This window comes from Miscanthus floridulus, chromosome 2 (genome assembly GCF_019320115.1).
Source record: "Miscanthus floridulus cultivar M001 chromosome 2, ASM1932011v1, whole genome shotgun sequence".
Taxonomy (NCBI): domain Eukaryota; kingdom Viridiplantae; phylum Streptophyta; class Magnoliopsida; order Poales; family Poaceae; genus Miscanthus; species Miscanthus floridulus.
Window position 1 is genome coordinate 160,912,088 of NC_089581.1, and position 14,840 is coordinate 160,926,927.

Consider the following 14,840-nt stretch of genomic DNA (forward strand, 5'->3'; position numbering starts at 1 on the left):
TACTCGCTATAAATATTGAATCTATGTGTACTCTTATGCTTCCCTTATACCCTTATACTTCCATCCGTTCCAAATTTGTTATTCTAGTTACATAATTTACGTAAGGAGTAGTAAGAAAATCATAGTTTTCGTAGTTTGTTCGCAAGCAAACATGGATGAAAATCATGCACTTATTATATATCTCGAGAATAACAGATGAAGATGAATGCTGATTTTCCTTTTGGTCCCCGTGAGAAATACTAACATATACGTGATAAAAATATGAACAAAAACGAAAGTACTCCTTTTATTCTAAATTATAAGACGTTTTTTATTTTTTTATATTAGATACATTACTTTTACTAGATATCTAGATATAGGGAGGAAATAGAAGTTAATTTCTTGTCTGAACCATCGAATAAATGAAAGTTTAGTAGATTGCATAAAAAAGTGTAGACCGTAAGCAAACTGTTTCGGCGCGAGGCACCCAAGTATAAGTCAATCATGTACACCTCACCTCAGAGCAGCACTGCTTTTGCCTCTCTTCATAACGAAAAATGTTCACCATTTCTCGTTGCTGTTCTTGATCTTTTTTTAGTGCAAATAGACGAAATACGCATTCACTGATTCTTTGTCCTTGTACTTGAGTTCAGAAGTAAGTAATCTGCTAGTAGTCCAAAAGGATATTTTAATTTACATACACGCGCTTACAGTTTTCTCTACGAACGTCTCAATTTCTCAAACAGATGGAGGCGACAGATTTTAAGTTTGACAAAAGTCACAACACAAGCTTTGTTCTCAGCAATCATGTCACCAACTACTGAAATGAAACAATAATTAGTACGAGTAGAAAATATAAGCATCTATTGGAGCTTCGAAACCGAGTGCGCATTTACGCTGCAAATAACCTAACAAAATTGAGTTGCAATCATATCACTTTAAATAGATGATTAATTCTTGACAGAAAGATTATACGTCTATATCCACCGAATATATTTATGCTGAGCCCGAATATGCCATTCCCTTTGATTAAAAGCCTGGCATGAAGGACGGCGTTTAGGCTAATTGTTGGTCGTTAGCCAACCCCACAAATCAAGCTGCCTGCTGCATTGCCACGTCCAACCGTTCAGAGCTGACAAGGCGATCGAAGCCATTACTGATTCGTCAGGCCGGCTCAACAACCGAGTATTATAACCCGTCGACTTTTCATTCGCCTTGGGCCCAGTTTAGTTTCGAAATTTTTTGACAAAATGGGTACCGTAGCATTTTCGTTGTTATTTAGCAAATAATGTCCAATCATAGTCTAATTAGGCTTAAAAGATTCGTCTCGTAGATTTCGTCTAAACTGTGTAATTAGTTTTATTTTTTATTTATATTTAATGCTTCATGCATGCGTCCAAAGATTCGATGTGACGGGGAATGTGAAAAATTTTGCAAAATTTTTTGCAAACTAAACTGGACCTTGGTCCACTGCTTTTCGGCGCAACCAATCGATAAATGAACCTGCCATGGCAGTTGAATCTGAACTTTGAATCTTGTGAGTACCAGTCAGACTGTCGCTAGTGCCTGGTTGGTCAAACTCTGTAGACTGTACGTGCATCTGGTATTTATAACCAGTTGATGAGTCGTTCGGTCTTTTATCACTTTGTAGGGTGTTTTGACTAGCAGTTTTTTTAAGTGTGGTAGGATTTCATTATAAAACACGGTGCATTGGATGAAAAATCCCCCAATTCAAGTTTTGTTTAGTAACTTTGACATTAAAATGTGGATGATGTTATGAAGACTCACAAGAGTAAAGCCGAGAATCTGAAATTGGATCCTATATTGCCAACTTTGCGAGTTTGTATGTTTGTCTTCATTGTGTCTCTTCTAATGTTGACGACTAAAAATTGTCAGGGCTAGCTATTGCTTCAATTTCAGCAAGGCTGGACTGGGAGACCAATGATCGGAGTTGTGATAACTTTTCTTTTGAGAATGATCGTAGTTGTGATAACTTGATCCAGCATGAACCATTAAAACAATTAGTGAGTATATTTGCGTTATGCAACTTCATAGCATCAGTAACTTTGGCACCCAGAAAGGGATCTATATCATTTATAGGTTGAACACTATTGTCATCAATAGTCTATTGACCCATGTTTATGTACATGTTAGGATTTTATTAGACATGAGTATTAGAAGTCCTTAAACAAATTTAGTACCTATAATTCTCTCTATTAATTTCTAATGCAATAGCCATACAGACACCACGTAATCTCTATTCGATGTGATAACGATTACTCTATATATTTTCCTTCTATATTCATAGTTTTTCTCCCTTTGCATCACATCTCGGTGCATGCATCTTCAATATGTGTTTAGTTGAGATATTTGGTTATGGCCAGCTTGACGCAGCTCAGATCGGCTTGTTTGCCATTTGGATTGCGAGCCAGGTATAGAAATCAAGAACAGAAAAGGGAATTTTAGGTAACTTATTCTAGAAGTCAATTGCACAGTAGGAATCGATTATTTTCCATATAAAATCTTCAACATTTTTCAAAGAGAATGGTAGATAACATTTGGACCCCATCAATTGTACAAACTGCTCAATATTATACATACACACATAGATTTTTTTTTTGACCGAATCAGCAGAGGAGCCCGCTAACTATTTTTTTCTTTTCCATTAAATAAAAGAATGATAATTACAGAGTTTATATTACAAGGCAGCATGCCCAAAAGAACAAAAGTGAACTATAACTGATAGCTATCTCTCCAAACGCGTAGGGAGGATTCAATCACTGGCCTGGCCTTAGTGCACACAAGACCAAGTTCCTGCTTGAACAGCCTCTTCCATTTGCTAGGATCAACCTGCTCATTATAAAAAATAATTGTATTTCTTGCTGTCCATATCACCCAACAGGGTGTGAGGAAAATCTCTCTGAAGATGGGACTTCCAAAGTTGGATTTAGCAACAATCACCATGTCTAGAGGGGGCAGGTTCAAATTCCAGCTTATTGGAATGGTATCCCAACATTCTTGACTAAAGTCACATTCAAAGAATAGATGGAAACTCGTCTTTTCATGACCTGCGTTGCATAGCACACATGTACAATCATCAAGTTCCATATTTTTTCTTCTCAATAGATTTCTTGTATTCAATCTATCTCCGAGCATAAGCCAAAAGAAAAACTTGTGCTTTCCAAGGTTGCTAGAGGCCCATAACCATTTGAAGAGGGGAGAGGCTTCAGTGTGCCCAATGAGCTTGGTGTATGCATTACTGCTTCTGAATCTTGAATTCCCCCAAGAGTAGGTCCATTTGTCATTCAAATTCTCATCTCCTATTCTCTCCAGCAGGATAGTTTGAACCTCCTCTAGCTGAGCAGCTGCTTGTGGAGATAGTGGGAGCCTAAAAACTCTGTCAGGTTCTTGTTCCAAGAAGAACTGGATGGAGCATTTTGGCTTTGTTGAATATGAAAAGAGTTGGGGGTATTTTTCTCTCATTGTTTGTCCTGCCCAAGAGCCTGACCAAAAGAGCTCATTATTTCCTCTACTAGGAATGCTGAAAGCTCTAGTTTAGTTTTGGTGAATTAATGAAATCCTAAGTGCTAACCTAGTTTATTAAAATGATTATAAGATAGGTAGTACTACTCCAAGTGGTGAAGCAAATGAAGATCATGACTTGATGGTGGTGATACCATGGTGATGATCAAGTGCTTAGACTTGGAAAAGAAGTAAGAGAAAAATAAAAAGCTCAAGGCAAAGGTGAAATTGATAGGAGCTTTTTGGTTTAGTGATCGAGACATTTAGCAAGTGTTATCACACTTAGGATCGATAGCCGTACTATTAAGAGGGGTGAAACTCATATCGAAATACGCTTATAAAAGTGCCTACTAGATGCTCTAACTCATTGCATATGCATTTAGGATCTAGTGGAGTGCTAACACCCTTGAAAATATTTATGAAAATATGCTAACACATGTGCACAATGTGATACACTTGGTGGTTGGCACATTTGAACAAGCATGGCGAAGTTGGTGAAGTGGAGGAGGAGTCTTTCACTGACCGGACACGGTTTTCGATGTGATCGGACTCGGCGCTGGGTGCGTCTGGTCATTTATTACGAAGCAGGCGCGCTCAGGTTCGGTTGGATCACGACCGGACTCAGCACAGTAAAAGTGACCGGACGCGCAGGCCTGCATCCGGACAGGGGATGACGTACGCTGACGTGTGCTTCTTCGCAAGCCAGAGAGGACCGAACTCGGAGCGGCGTCTGATCGCCTGTGAACGGACACGTTCGGTCGCCGTATTTCTTCTTCGGATGCTTACTGGAAACGACCTGACGCCGGGAAGCCATGGGGAGCGGTGCGTTCGGTCAAGGCATATTGGCTTGGGCAAGCGTGTGGGCAGGACCGTCATCGGCACGCTCGGTTTTGTTCAGCTGCATCCGATCTCAACTTAACCGCGTGAACGTCGGAACTCGACCGTTGGGATCAGTCGACAGAGATTTAAACGGGGGACATGTGGACGACATCCGTTGACCGGACGGTGGGGGCCGTGCGTCCGGTCATGATGACCAGCGTGTATGGTCACCCCGTGTTGGGCTGCTCTGTGCGCCCAACGGCTCTATTTTAATGGAGCCTCTATAAAAGGTGTTAGGCCAGCTCAAGTTCACTCTCTTGCCCATTTGCATTGACATAGCAATCTTGTGAGCTTAGCCAAAGCTCTTCCACTCATCTCCATCATAGATTTATTATTTTTGTGAGATTGGGAGTGAATCTAAGTGCATTGCTTGAGTGATTGCATCTAGAGACACTTGGTGTTCGTGTTTCGCTGCGGGATTCGATTAGTTACTCTTGGTGGTTGCCGCCACCTAGACGGCTTGGAGCAGCGAGGATCATCGAGCGAAGGTTGGTGATTGTCTCTGGCTCCGATTGTGGTGATTGTGAGGGGTTCTTGACCTTTCCCTGGCGGAGAACCAAAATATACTCTAGTGGATTGCTCATGACTTGTGTGATCCTCATTTTGTGTTGGTTGTGTGGCACCCGATTGCGGGTTTGGCGTGTGATGCCAATTAGCGCATGAACCTCCAAGTGAATGAATTGCCACAACGAGGACTATCTTGCCGGCAAGCAAGTGAGTCTCGGTAAAAAATCTTGTGTCATCTTGTCTCCAAGATTTCTTGATTGATTGTGATTGATTGGCTCCATAATATTGTGATTGGCTCTATCCTTGACACGACGGTATAACTATCACATCCTCTCTCTTGCATTTACATTTTTAGTGTTGCTACGCTCTTTAGTGTAATTAGTTTTGAGAGTTAGCTTGTGTCGGGTCTAGTGGTTAGTGATGCTCTTTAGTTAGTCTTTGAGAGCTCACTAACTTAGTGTAGCTGACATAGTCTTTGTGTGCTTAGAGATCATAGTTACTAGAATTATGGTAGGTGGCTTGCATTTTTAGTAAGCTAGCGCAACACTCGCTTCGTCGTTTAATTGTCTAACTTCTTGCTAAGTGTTGTTGTAGAAATTTTCAATAGGCTATCCACCTCTCTCTAGCCATTAGGACCTTTCAAATGCAGGTTGCCAAATTCTGAAAGTTACTAAAAAGCTTCATGATGTCTTTCCTCCAAAAGAAATCCACTGGGCTTCTTGCTTGTGGTGGGGTTTGGGCATTGGCATAGAATTTATTTCAAGTGAGTGACACCCAGGGCAGCTCTGCGTTGTTGTAGAACTTGTCAAGAAATTTCATTAGAAGAGCATTGTTATGGCTTTCAATGTCAAGAATCCTCAAGCCTCCCTGATCTTTGGGTTTACAAGCTGTTTCCCAAGCCACCAGGCAAGATCTTTTTGGCCATGTTTAGTTGCACACGGAATTGGCGCCGCCGGATTGCCTGTGGACACTGTAGTATACTGTAGCATTTCGTTTGTATTTGGTAATAATTGTCCAATTGTTGACTAATTAGGCTCAAAACGTTCGTCTCGCAAAGTACAACCAAACTGTGCAATTAGTTTTTGATTTCGTCAACATTTAGTACTCCATACATGTACCGCAAGTTTGATGTGACGGGGAATCTTCTTTTTGCATAGTGCCAAAGTTTGGATTTGGGGGTGAACTAAACATGGCCTTTATGTTAATATCCCCATTGCTCCAAACACAATGCTTTCTATAGATGTCTATCTGTTTTATGACTTGAGGGGGAATTTTTAGGCTGCACATATAGAAAGTTGGGAGGGCACTGAGTTGACTAAGATGAGTCTACCATTGTAGGACAAGAACTTGTTGATGCCAGATAGTCTCTTTTCTATCCTAGAAAGCAAAGGGGTGAATTCCTGAAGGGTAGGTTTAGTGGTGCCAAGGGGAAGACCCAAATAAGTAAAAGGCCTTGTGCCTACTTTGCAGCCAAAAGTGTTAGCTAAATGTGTAGCTTTTCTTGCAGAACAGTTGATGGGCACCAGAAAGGATTTGCTAAAGTTCACATGCAGTCCAGTGGAATCAGAGAATGGTCTTAATATGCACTTCAAATTGAATAGTGCACACATAGATATATATGGATGAGAGGCAGGGAGCTAATTTTGCTCTATATTTGTGCTATTGTGTGCCTTGGACCAGCATATGAATTGACTAGCATGTGCTTGTTAGCAGCTGCTTGGTGGCATCCATGGCAAAGGGTGAAGATGGGACGACTGTTATGTGGTTGCAGTGTCAGACGTACCAGCATTGTGTCCTAGCCGCTGGGTAGGAACTATGGCCAAACGAACGATGCACCATCACGTCAGGCGCAGGGGATATATAGCCAGTGGTATAGAGAATCGAAAAAGGAAACTTGAAAGAGATACTCCCTTTGTCCAAAATAAGTACATATATTATGTATTTTAAGGAGTCAGTCAATCTCAAGTTTGACCAAATATAATAAAACTATACTAATGTTCATGATACCAAATAAGTATTATTGAATTAGTCATATTATATATTTTTATATAGTAAACCTATTTAGAAATACAAATATCAATATTATTTTTCATAAATCTAGTTAAACTTGAAATTGATTGACTCATCGAAATGCCAGATGTGTGCTTATTTTGGGACAGAGAAAGTAGGAGTATGAGAAAATGTAGAAGAGTCGTGACTCATCGCAAGTGCAACATACAGTGTCAGTCAATTGTGGACTTGATGTCTCTAGGGTTAGATGGGGTGTTGGGTCGTATTGTTGTATTGGGCCAATTTGAGAGGTGTGCATGTTGTTTTTTTTAGCTTATTTGGCTCGCAAGCTAGCTCATTAACTAAACAAGCTAAACTATTGGCTTAGCTTGTTAGAAAAAAGTAAATGTTCCAAGCTGGTTCGAGCCACTAACGAGTCTAGTTGAACAAGTTATTGAGCCATAGGTTTTTTGTTCAGTCCTATTAATTTTTTTAGATTAGATCATGTTTTAGAAATTAATTGCACATTTTCAAAAATTGTATTTTTTGTTTTTTTGAAAAATCTAATTGGTCTCTTCGAATTGTCAACGTAGTTGATTTACTTCTCTGAATTCTCTCATGACCGACATGGCACTACATCGGCCAAAAACCGCTTTTGAAATCATCTTGAGAGCAAACTTGGAAGCCCGATTTTTCGATGGAGGGACGATGAAAGTAGAGGAAGTTCAAATAGATTTCTCCTACGGCCCAACTATTTCTCCTACCGTTGGGCCCAATCTCCCTTGGAACAGCTGAGCCCACGGTAGACGGCACGCTGCTTCAGCAGCCACCCGCGAGTCCTCATCCGCCACTCCGTCGAACGCCCCTGCGCACGCTCCAGCTGCTATGCTCCTCCGCCCGCGCCCCTCCCTCTTCCGAGCCGTCGCGCCGCCGCCGCTCACCAGCGCCTGTGTCCCCTCCCGTCGAACGTTCTCAGCTTCTGCAGAGGGGGGAACAGCCTCCCCGAAGGATGCAGCGCCAGCGCCGGTTCCGGCGGCCACGCGCAAGAACGCCAGGAAGGCCGGGCCGCCGCCTATGGGGATCGTGAAGACGGCGCTGTTTCTGCCGCCCGGGGTGGAGCGGGATGCGGCGGTGGCCGCGGACATGGTCATACCGGGGTCGAACATTGTGGTCGGGCCCTACGCTGGGGACGCGAGGGTGAAGGAGGCTGAGTTCGTCAAGAGCAGCGCGCGCGCGCGGGACTGCCCCAAGGACGACCGACCCGAGTTCGCCGTCCTCGGTCGCTCCAACGTTGGCAAGTCCTCGCTCATCAACGCTCTCACCCGTCGCAAGGAAGCCGCGCTCACCTCCAAAAAGCCTGGTGATACCAGAGAACAATCTTTAAGCTTTGTCCTTCTGCTTCCTTGAAAGTGCTCTTAGTTTGTCGATGCATTTTCCCTGTTTGGCTTTTAATTAGCTTATCAGTGAGTTTTATGTCACTGTAATGTCGTAATGGCGCTCTAGATCGCATTATGCAATCTTCCCCCTCGGTTCTAGGGCTTGGGGGATATTCTGGTTAGGGTTACAGTCTTTACAGATCCTGGGAGAATAAACCCAAGCTAGGAAATATATAAATTCAAAAGTAGAATTTGGAATTTAAATGAATTCATAGTACCCAGCGTGGCAATTGTATTTGTCGGGGACCTAATACTGGGTACCAAATGAGGTGGAACTAATATCCATCAAACGTTGATACTCCCAAACAGTCAAGAACGCATCTACACTTCCTGCCCAGAGGACTGAAGATTGGCTCCGCCGTGCCCGACGGCTGAGGGCTGGCTCCGCCTCGCCAGACGGCTGAGGGCAAGCCTTCGTCTCGTCCGACGTCTGAGGGCAGGCTCCGCCTCTCCCGACGGCTGCACCCTGCTCCTTCATAATGACGAGCATAGGGCACGACAGGATATTTGAGTCAACCTGCAGTACCTTCCTGCACGCCTGCAGGAAGGTACCGTTAGGATACGACGGGACGGGCGCTTTAAGCCCTTTCCGACCTGACAGAGCCCGAACAGTGTTGTAGGCGCCGACTTTTGTCCCACAGGTGTTGTAGGCGCCGCCATAAGCCCTCGGGCGCGGATACTAACACAGGCATACGACAACCACTACAGTCCAAGAGAGAACTCACGTCATCAACAGTAACAGGTGTATAGTCACTTCCCCATCTACTCCACGCAGAGTCATGGCTCGACATCCTGACACACCGCACCGTCCGCTGGGGGAGGATGGGATGTGACCACTCGCTGAAACGAAACCAGAGCCCGACCCTATCAGGATCAGCGAAGCATGCTATCCCTGGCGTGGTCTGCCATGACAGCAGGGCAGGCTCAAGGGAAAAGGAAGAACCGGCACCTTTGAAGGACCTTCTCTACCTTTGGACTTTTTCCTCTTTCTCTCATCTGTAACCCCTGCTCCTCCTTAGTCTATAAAAGGAAGGGCAGGACATCCCACTAAGGGGACGGATCAATTCCACACACAACACACAGCCAAGCAACAACCGAGCTCTTGGCAGTCCTTTCGACCTTTCCATCAGAGACTTGGGACCTGTCCCTCTCTCGATCGTTTGTACCCCCCACTACGAACCTTTTTTCGGTACGAATAACATGAGCAGCAACAAACTGGACGTAGGGACATTCTGTCCGAACCAGTATAAACCTTGTGTCCTTTAGTACACTATCTGAGCTTAACGCGCGATAATATAAATTTACTATTTGGTGTTTGTTCGAAACACCGACAGTTGGCGCGCCATGTAGGGGCCTTTGCGCGTTCCAAATAAGGCCTCGGATGGCTAGCCACGCAATCAGCTGGGATCCTGGGCGCACACGCGCGTTTCGGTGACCTGGACTTCATCGTCACGGTGGGAGGAGAGTTGGCGTTGGCCCACGTCGCCATCCAATCTCTCCCCTCCATCGACTTCAACTACGGGAGGCTCGAGCGCCAGCCTGGTGTCTCCCTTGGACCCCAGCCGTCCTGGGAGGACCCGCGCCGCCTCACCCTCTCTCCGGAACACCCCGCACGGAGCGCCCTGACGGCGCTTCCGTTCGGTCTCCGCAACACCGCTGGCGACCGTTAGCCACCTTGTGGCACGGCGCACGATCTCGTCCCCTCGCGAACAACGAGTTCGTGGGGATGATCGAAAGCGTCATGGAATCCCTCCACGGCCTCTTCGCGGAGGGGCCGGGGTCGGACTCTGGCTCTGACTCCAGCAGGGGGAGCCATCACCCCTCACAATCACCACGATCGGAGCCGGAGATAATCACCACCCTCCGCTCGGCGATCCTGGCTACTCCAAGCCGTTTAGGTGGCGGCAACCACCAAGAGTAACAAGCGAATTCCGCAGCTAAACACGAACACCAAGTGCCTCTAGATGCAAACACTCAATCAATGCACTTGGATTCTCTCCCAATTTCACAAAGATGATGAATCAATGATGGAGATGAGTGGGAGGGCTTTGGCTAAGCTCACAAGGTTGCTATGTCAATGTAAATGGCCAAGAGAGTGAGCTTGAGCCGGCTATGGGGATTAAATAGAAGCCCCCCATGAAATAAAGCCGTTGTACCCCTTCACTGGACACAAACAGGGTGACCGGACGTTTCGGTCATATCGACCGGACGCTGGACCTCAGCGTCCGGTCACGTGATGCGTGCCACGTGTCCCCTCTCTTCAAATGTTGATCGCCCGATCTCAACGGTCAAGTGATGACCGGACGCTGCAGCTCAAAGTGACCGGACGCGTCCGGTCATGCTCGACCGGACACACCCAGCGTCCGGCCACTCAGCGACTCCTCTGTGCGCGACCATGTCAGTGTGACCGGACGCAGCTAGCCAGCGTCCGGTCGATGACCGACGCTGCGCTTTTTCTGCTGCTACTGACCGGACGCGCCGGTCCTTCAGAGACCAGCGTCCGGTCACTTACAGTGACCTACATCTTTTCTGTCTAGGGCGCCGGTGGCACCGTCAGACTGTCCGCACTCTACGGGCGAACACTCCACCGGTGAAGTTCCTAACCCTTACTCAAATGTGCCAACCACCAAGTGTATCACCTTGTGCACATGTGTTAGCATATTTTAACAAACATTTTCAAGGGTGTTAGCACTCCATTAGATCCTAAATGTATATGCAGTGAGTTCGAGCATCTAGTGGCACTTTGATAACCGCATTTCGATACAAGTTTCACCCCTCTTAATAGTACGGCTATCAAACCTAAATGTGATTACACTCTCTAAGTGTCTTGATCACCAAAACAAAATAGCTCCTACCATTTATACCTTTGTCTTGAGCCTTTTGTTTTCCTCTTTCTTCTTTTCAAATCCAAGCACTTGATCATCACCATGGCATCACCATCATTATGTCATAATCTTCATTTGCTTCACCACTTGGAATGTGCTAGCTATGTCATGATCACTTGATAAACTAGGTTAGCACTTAGGGTTTCATCAATTCACCAAAACCAAACTAGAGCTTTCACTCGCCCGATGGCTGCACCCTGCTCCTTCATAATGACGAGCACAGGGCACGACAGGACATTCGAGTCAACCGCAGTACTGAGGACCATGCCCTGCACGCCTGCAGGAAGGTACCGTTAGGATACGACGGGACGGGCGCTTTAAGCCCTTTCCAACCTAACAGAGCCCGAACAGTGTTGTAGGGGCCGACTTTTGTCCTACAGTGTTGTAGGCGCCGCCATCAGCCCTCGGGCGCGGATACTAACACAGGCATACGACAACCACTACAGTCCAAGAGAGAACTCACGTCATCAACAGTAACAGGCGTATAGTTACTTCCCGTCTACTCTCCGCAGAGTCATAGCTCGACACCCTGACACACCGCACCGTCCGCTGGGGGAGGATGGGACGTGACCACTCGCTGAAACGAAACCAGAGCCCGGCCCTATCAGGATCAGCGAAGCATGCTATCCCTGGCGTGGTCTGCCATGACATCAGGGCAGGCTCAAGGGAAAAGGAAGACCCAGCACCTTCGAAATACCTTCTCTACCTTTGGCTTTTTTCTCTTTCTCCCATTTGTAACCCCTGCTCCCCCCTTGGTCTATAAAAGAGAGGGCAGGGCACCCCACTAAGGGGACAGATCAATTCCACACACAACACACAGCCAAGCAGCAACCGAGCTCTTTTGGGCGTCCTTTCGACCTTTCCATCAGAGACTTGGGACCTGTCCCTCTCTCGACCGTTTGTACCCCCTACTATGAATCTTTTTTCGGTACTAATAACACGAGCAGCAGCAAACTGGAACGTAGAGATATTCCGTCCGAACCAATATAAACCTTGTGTCCTTTAGTACACCATCCGAGCCTAACGCGCAACAATATAAATTTACTAGTTGGTGTTTGTTCGAAACACCGATAGTTTTGGATGGGCTGGCCATTAGCAGTAGGGATTTAGAACCTGGTCAAATTCAAACTATAGCAGATGACACTTCGTTTCCACAAATCAAACCCACTGCCATTCTGGGTGTGGTGGTACCAGTCATGGAACTGTTGGATTCAATCTTACCAGCCAATAATCCCGTTCGGCTGGCAGAATTTTGGCTGAAACTGGCTGAAAAACACTGTTCTGGCTGAATTGTTGTGAGAGAAAAACATTGTTCCGGCTGAAAAAAGAAGCCAAACAAGCCGAATATGGGGTAAGCCGAACGGGGCCAATAACTTGTACTGGCCATGGTCCAAGATTAGTATTGGACATCGAACCTCAGTTTATTTCTTTTGCCTACTTTATAAGGGCTCCTTTGATATTTCTTCCATCCTAACTATTGATCTTGCGCATCCTTCAGTAACAGTGATTTGTTTGCTAGGGAGTTTCTCTTCAATTTTTAACTTTATTTTGTGTTCACTAACTTCGAATCTACTGTTTCTGTAATATAGAATACCTCCTTATTGTTGTATATCAAACTTAATAAATTTACTCTAGCAGGGCAAACTTGGCATGACATGTTTCTTTATTTTATTTAAAATGCACATTTCTTATGTATGGTATGTATGGTCATGGGTTCTAACATCATCAAATGTTCTGCAGGGAAGACCCAGACAATCAATCACTTTTTGGTTAATAAGAGTTGGTACCTTGTGGATTTGCCTGGTTATGGGTATGTTTACTCTTCTCTATCATGCTAAGGTTTTCTCATTGGTCCCAAATGAGGAAGTCAACTTGTTCACTAGTGTGTCGAAAAAAAAAAGTTCACTAGTGCTTCACATGCTATGTTCCAGAATGGGAACATCTTTTGTTTTTCTCTCTTTTACATATGTTGATTAGGAATTTAATCCTGCTGATGTACTTGCTTTGTCACACTCATCTAGTTCCATAGCCAGAATGGCATTCTTTTTACGACGTAGTATTCATTTGTGGCAATCTTGGATTTTGGCATATAAGATATTGTTCTAGAACCTTTGTATACAGCAGCTGTTCATGCAAGTACGTTTCTATATGCTGTGCTTGTTTTACTATGATAAATTAACATAGCAATAGTACAGGTGGATGCAATCCATTCAGGTTCAAACTTGTGATATGAAAACAAAGTGACATAAACACTTAGCATGTTCGTTGGTTGGTTTCTGGGCTAATAAGCCCGGCTGGTGCTGGTTTGTTGTGAGAGGAAAACACTGTATCACGGCTGATAAGCCCTGGCTGAAACCAACAAGCGAACAGGCTATTTGTCCTGAAGTTAGCCTGCTAATGTGTTAGTTCTGGAAGCCCATTACTGTGTTGTTTTTTCATGCCATATTGGATAGGGCACAAGCTCCACTTGCATCAGTTGTAGCTTTCCTTTAGATAGCATTCCTGATTTCGTTTGCTGGTGTCTTGACTCTCGATAATTTTGTAACAAGTGCCTCTTCTTCCAGCATGAAACAATATTGTTTTACAGACACTCAAAAGCGATCTATGTTTCCTTTTTCCACAGTGTTTTTAAGATTGTTTGTTCTAATGGTGTAGTATAAACTATTTCAACATACTGTTTATTTGATACAACTTTCAACATACTGCTGGTTCTCATCTGACCTATGTAGCGAACATGACAATCTTCCTACATGTAGGTTTGCAGCTGCATCCCAATCAGCTCGGATGGACTGGTCTTCATTTACCAAGGGTTACTTCTTGAACAGAGATACCTTGGTTGGCGTACTTCTCCTTATTGATGCCAGTATCCCACCTCAGAAAATTGATCTAGACTGTGCTAACTGGCTCGGCCGTAACAATGTGAGGCAGTATGCAGTTGAACTGATAATATTATTCCATCTGATATTGGTGTACTTTTTTGAACTAACTTATTTTTGTGTGTCGATGCTACATGTGTATTATGCATCTCTCTAACTGCATTCTCACTATATCTATGTTGCTTCTGGTATAAAAAAAAAATCTGTGTTGCTGATTCAGATTGGATTGACATTTGTTTTCACCAAGTGCGACAAAGTAAAGAAGGGTAAAGGAGGGCGGCCTGATGAGAACATCAAGCAGTTCCAGGAAACTATCAGTGGGCTTTATCCAGAGCCACCACCATGGATCATGACAAGCAGTGTTACCGGATTAGGCCGCGACGGGCTACTCCTCCATATGTCGCAGCTGAGGAACTACTGGGATAATGAAGCAGTCTAGGTAGAGCTACATAGATCAACCGCCACTAGGAACAGCAGCAGTACGTATATTTGAAGAGAGGATCACATGGCTTAAACTTTCACTGATAGATCTCGCTTCTCATGGGTCAGGGGCTTCTTGTTCAGTTTTGCTTCCATTTTTTTTGTTGGCCTTTTGATGTATTGTGGAAATGGAGTTGCTTCTAGTTTCTGTTCCATCCATCCTGTGTTAAGTGAAGCCCTTATGGTTCCTGCTTGTACTACACCTTAAATGTCGGATCTGGAATTACACATTTATGGAGGTGAAGGTACTCGAGAGAATTCAATGTACTGTACATGTACACATTCAA

At 44.6% G+C, this 14,840-nt stretch overlaps 1 protein-coding gene across 2 annotated transcripts; it reads left to right on the forward strand.

Annotated features, from left to right (window-relative positions):
* Window positions 1–7,689: 7,689 nt before the first annotated feature.
* LOC136535188 (GTP-binding protein At2g22870-like) lies at window positions 7,690–14,840 on the forward strand. Of its 2 annotated transcripts, none has more exons than XM_066527491.1 (4): window positions 7,690–8,236; window positions 12,938–13,007; window positions 13,954–14,116; window positions 14,321–14,840. In XM_066527491.1, exons 1-4 carry the CDS (start codon window positions 7,762–7,764, stop codon window positions 14,510–14,512), a joined length of 900 nt encoding a protein of 299 aa, XP_066383588.1. In that variant the 5' UTR covers window positions 7,690–7,761; the 3' UTR covers window positions 14,513–14,840. The 2 variants fall into 2 exon arrangements, with proteins under 2 accessions (XP_066383588.1, XP_066383592.1); XM_066527495.1 differs by having other exon boundaries at window positions 7,737–8,236; window positions 14,294–14,840.